At 36.2% G+C, this 4,416-nt stretch overlaps 1 protein-coding gene across 1 annotated transcript; it reads right to left on the bottom strand.

Moving 5' to 3' along the window:
* Nucleotides 1–649: 649 nt before the first annotated feature.
* On the bottom strand, nucleotides 650–3,938 carry LOC111909678 (heavy metal-associated isoprenylated plant protein 33). The gene is made up of 3 exons (XM_052768461.1): nucleotides 3,779–3,938; nucleotides 3,608–3,689; nucleotides 650–2,268 (listed from the first exon to the last, which is right to left on the bottom strand). The coding sequence occupies exons 1-3, from the start codon at nucleotides 3,806–3,808 to the stop codon at nucleotides 833–835; spliced, it is 1,548 nt and encodes a 515-aa protein (XP_052624421.1). The 5' UTR covers nucleotides 3,809–3,938; the 3' UTR covers nucleotides 650–832.
* Between the last annotated feature and the right edge of the window lie 478 nt (nucleotides 3,939–4,416).

Genomic DNA, 4,416 nt, shown 5'->3' with positions numbered 1-4,416 from the left:
CTCAAATTAAATTTCACAGTTGAATAATGTACTGCTATGGCTCATTTATCAATAAGACATGTTAAATGCATCTACCTAAAATAAAATAATATGATTCAAAGAATCAAACATAAATGATTTATTGACTTGAATGACCTTATGAGACTTAATCCCATGTTGGATGTGAGACATATTTCTTTTATGGCATGTTTCATTGAAAAGTGAATATGGATTATTATTTTTAATAAACTTTATCCATATGCCGATCTGTAATAAAATACATCAATAAACTAACCAATCATCTTACAGGAAAAACAATTGCAATCAGTATCGTTTGTGGGAATTACAAAGATTTAACGTCTAAAATTTCCATATATTACTGAATAAATATATATTTACTTTAAGAAAACCGATATCTTAGCAAAATTTAATTAGATCTTGTAAATCTTGAGACATTTAAACTGATTGGAGTAAAATTTATCTTAAAAAAGTGGATGACAGTGTCATATCAATACACAATCTAAAATAGTATAGTTTTTATGATACTATTCACCTTTTTTGTCTTCCAAAAATACAAACCCGACAAACATACACTTCTTTTAACCTATTGCCAGCAAATTTATTCCTGTTGCAAAGTTTTTTATATTCACAGAAAAAAAAACCAAAAGAATCAGAGGCAAAACTTTTTAATTTTTCATACATAAACACATCATAATATAAACAAAACATTAAACTACAAGCTTCACCATGTTCTTTCCTACCCTACCACCATAATGGCCCCCTTTCTACCTCCTATAAAATTAAATTAACCTATAAAAATAATAAAAGCTCCCAAACACTTAAAAAAAGCCCCCTACATAATACTACAACTATCAGTGTTCTCATCACTGAAAATGTGGGTGATGTTGTCGTTATTCGCCGGTGCCATCATTGGCGGCCCGTAGGCGGCATGTGGTGGCTGACCATACATCATTTGTGGATGCGGGTACATATTTGCCCGTTGTTGATTCATCATCATAGCTTGCATATACTGTTGCTGCTGTTGTTGTTGCTGATACTGTTGTTGTTGGAACTGTTGTTGTTGTTGATTGTACGGGTTACCATGTCCCGACTGCATTTGCATTTGGCCCATTGGATAGCCGCCTCCACCGCCACCACCACCACCTCCCATTTGTGCCATTGGAGGGTAGTTACCCATTTGAGGCATCATCATTGGATTACCACCCATTTGACCAATACCCCGACCGCCCCCACCGCCGCCGCCGCCATTATGGCCCATACCCCGCCCGGCACCACCACCACCTCCGCCCCCGCCTCCTCCACCATTATGAGGCTTGCTAAAGTCAAGAAACTCGGTTTGCTTATTCATTTTTCCCATGTCAACATGTTTTCCTCCTCCTTTCTTATCCCAGACACCGCTCTCCATTTTCCGATCACCTCCACCGCCGCCACCGTCTTTCTTGCCGCCCTTTGGACTTTCGGTCTTGTGTTTCTTTTTACCACCACCAAAAAGCATCCCACCAATCTTACCTCCAAAAAATCCGCCGCCGCCACCACCACCATGTTTACTCTTTTTACCGTCACCGCCGCCGCCGCCGCCGCCACCACCTCCCTTACCCTTTTTCCCGCCATTGTCATTTTTGGTATCATTATTTCCACCTTTGCCCTTGAATTGGACAGGCAATTCAAACGCTGCACCTGGTCCTTTCTTGGAATTACCATTCATCATTGCAATTGGACCATGGGGCCCATGTCCACCACCCACTCCCATCATTTTATTCGGCTTTTTATGATCATACCCATCAAAACTATCATCATCATCCTCATCAAAATCATCATCAAACTCATCATCATCGTCAAAACTATCATCATCATCAAAATCATCTTCGTCATCAAACCCACCACCACCTCCTCCACCCCCACCCCCCACCGGCAAACTAAATTTGACCGACTTCTGATCCTTATTAGGCGCTTTCATATCTTTAAACCCTTTATTCATCATCGCCTGCATCTGTTGATGACCTTTCCCATCCTTCTGTTTATCTTTCCCTCCACCACCACCACCACCACCTCCTCCTCCTCCTCCACCACCACCACCCTCCTTCTGCATCTTATTATCAAAACCCATGTTCTTAAACTGGTTATTAACAAGATTCACACCCTTTTGTGGGCCCCAAAGCTCCGCATGTTTCCCGGATTTATTTAATTTCTTTATTAGCATCGCCGGATCTGCATTTCCGGACACCGTGACCTTCCCTTGTTCGAGATCAATGCTTGTTTTATAAACTCCTGTTCACATTAACCACTACAAAAAATTAAGCACGTTTCCAAATAAAGCAAACAAATTTCCCCACTTTCGTCTTATTAAAAAAAGCAATTTTCAAAATATCTATTATAATTTAGATATTAGACAAAAAGACTATTCTACCCATAGTCAAACTCAAACCTCAAAAGAGACAACTAAAGTGTGTAAACACGCTATACACTTTCACAACTTTCCCTTCTACCGTATTGTTTTTGCCTAAAAGCAAACATTTTGGTGCAAACACGCAAACCACTTTCGCATTACAAGTACCTTTCCTTCCACCGCCTTCCTTTATGGTTTTTATTCTAATTTTTTTATTGTTAATGTAAATAATAATATAATATATTACTCTTATTTATTAAAATAACAATAATACATAGAACGTGATTCCGACCTAATATCTGACATTCAAAATTTCAAACCTAATATCTTACTAGTTAAGATGGTCAACTACCGGAGATATTTTGTTTTTGAAACATAAAAGTTCTCAAAAGTTGTGATAATCCTTGGGTATTTACCCAATAAATCTTGAAATAGTTTTTTAGTTCATATGAAAACAAGTTTTTGCAATCTTTTGACAGTGTACGGATGTTTAAAATAAAGATAAAAAAAAAATATTATGGAAATAAATAAAAGAAAGCAAAGGCATGTGGTTGTGGGGAACAGGTCATGTCAGGAGTGGTCGCAGTAGCTTCGGCAGGACTAGTCGACGGACCAAGTATCGTCATATCAAGATTTTTTTTTTCTTTAACTTTTTACAATTACTCACAATTTCGAATATTAAATCCAATAGATAGATATATACATGATAATATTTTCTTTAAAGATTTTCTTTTATCCTTACCATATTTCAATAGTATTATAATTGGAGATATTATCCAAAACACGATCTTTAGTTACCAAAACGTAAAATGTAAAAAAAAGATTGAATCAAAATATCTAAAATTATATGAATGAAGACAAAATATACGAATCGGTGTTAACAGCATCATTCTGTGGTAAATTATCGAAGAAAGTAGTAGTTGTAATTTGCGATTTGCGAATGACTAATTTGAAGTTCGAATTTGGAATTGAAAAAGGAGGTGTAAATTGTATACAGAAAAAACTTTTAATTACTATGTGTAGAAAAATATATGTTAGTGTTATCTTCTCAGAACAATTGAACAGCGAAATCGTTTTTGACTTCAGTTATTGAGGAATGAGCATTATTGACGTTTTCGAATAAAAAATTACTAGGATATTGTGAGAAAATTGAAACTACGCAAGCACTAGAGGAAGATACGATTTTGTTCTAGTGTAATGAAGATACAGAAAGAGACTGACCTTCGACTTTATTGAGGAGTTTTTTGATTTTTTGCTTGCATCCATCGCAGGCGCACTGTATATTGACTCTGAGGACACAAGTCTGCATCAAAATGGAAGAGGGGAAACCGTTAAACCGGTGAGTAATCGACAGAAAACGCAGGCGCTGTGTGAGGAGGGTGAAATTAGTACCTGTAACTTCATGAAGTCTTGCTTGTTCATCTTGATTGACTGTAGATAGCTTGCTTGTGAAGAACACAGATTCAGAAAAAGCGAAGAGAGAGAAAGAGAGGAGAGATGGGGAAACTTATAATAAGACGATCTCAATTTAAAGCGGTATAGAGGAGTAATAGTAGTACATATTTCAAGCTTCCAGTAGGCCCCACAATACCAACCAGCTCCAGCTTGGTTGCTATAGCACTGATTGTGAGTGTGATGATTAACTACAAAATTAATTATTTTGAATTTAATAACAATGTTTTTTTTAGGTTATGCGGTTAATGGGTGGTATATTAGATTTGCCGTTTAACAACAAGAGAGATGACATCACGGGTGGGAATAGAAACACTACATTGTCGATAGTGTGGGATGTAGTTGTATCAGGCGGAGACTATTTTTTAAAGTTCTTTTTAATATACAGACTGCTTCTATAAAAAATATATCTAGTGATATTTTCTGTAAATTACGAAAACAATTTTTATAATTTATTTTTAACATAGATGTCAAACTTGTCAACATACAAATTTCTTATAAAGTCACTTATCGAAATTTATTATTTTTAAAGAGATGTATTTTTCTTTCACAACTAGAAATTGAAATTGTCCACTCTC

This window comes from Lactuca sativa, chromosome 2 (assembly GCF_002870075.4).
Source record: "Lactuca sativa cultivar Salinas chromosome 2, Lsat_Salinas_v11, whole genome shotgun sequence".
In the NCBI taxonomy this organism is placed as follows: domain Eukaryota; kingdom Viridiplantae; phylum Streptophyta; class Magnoliopsida; order Asterales; family Asteraceae; genus Lactuca; species Lactuca sativa.
Note: the sequence above shows the minus strand (reverse complement) of the source record. Positions and strands in the feature narration are given on the sequence as shown.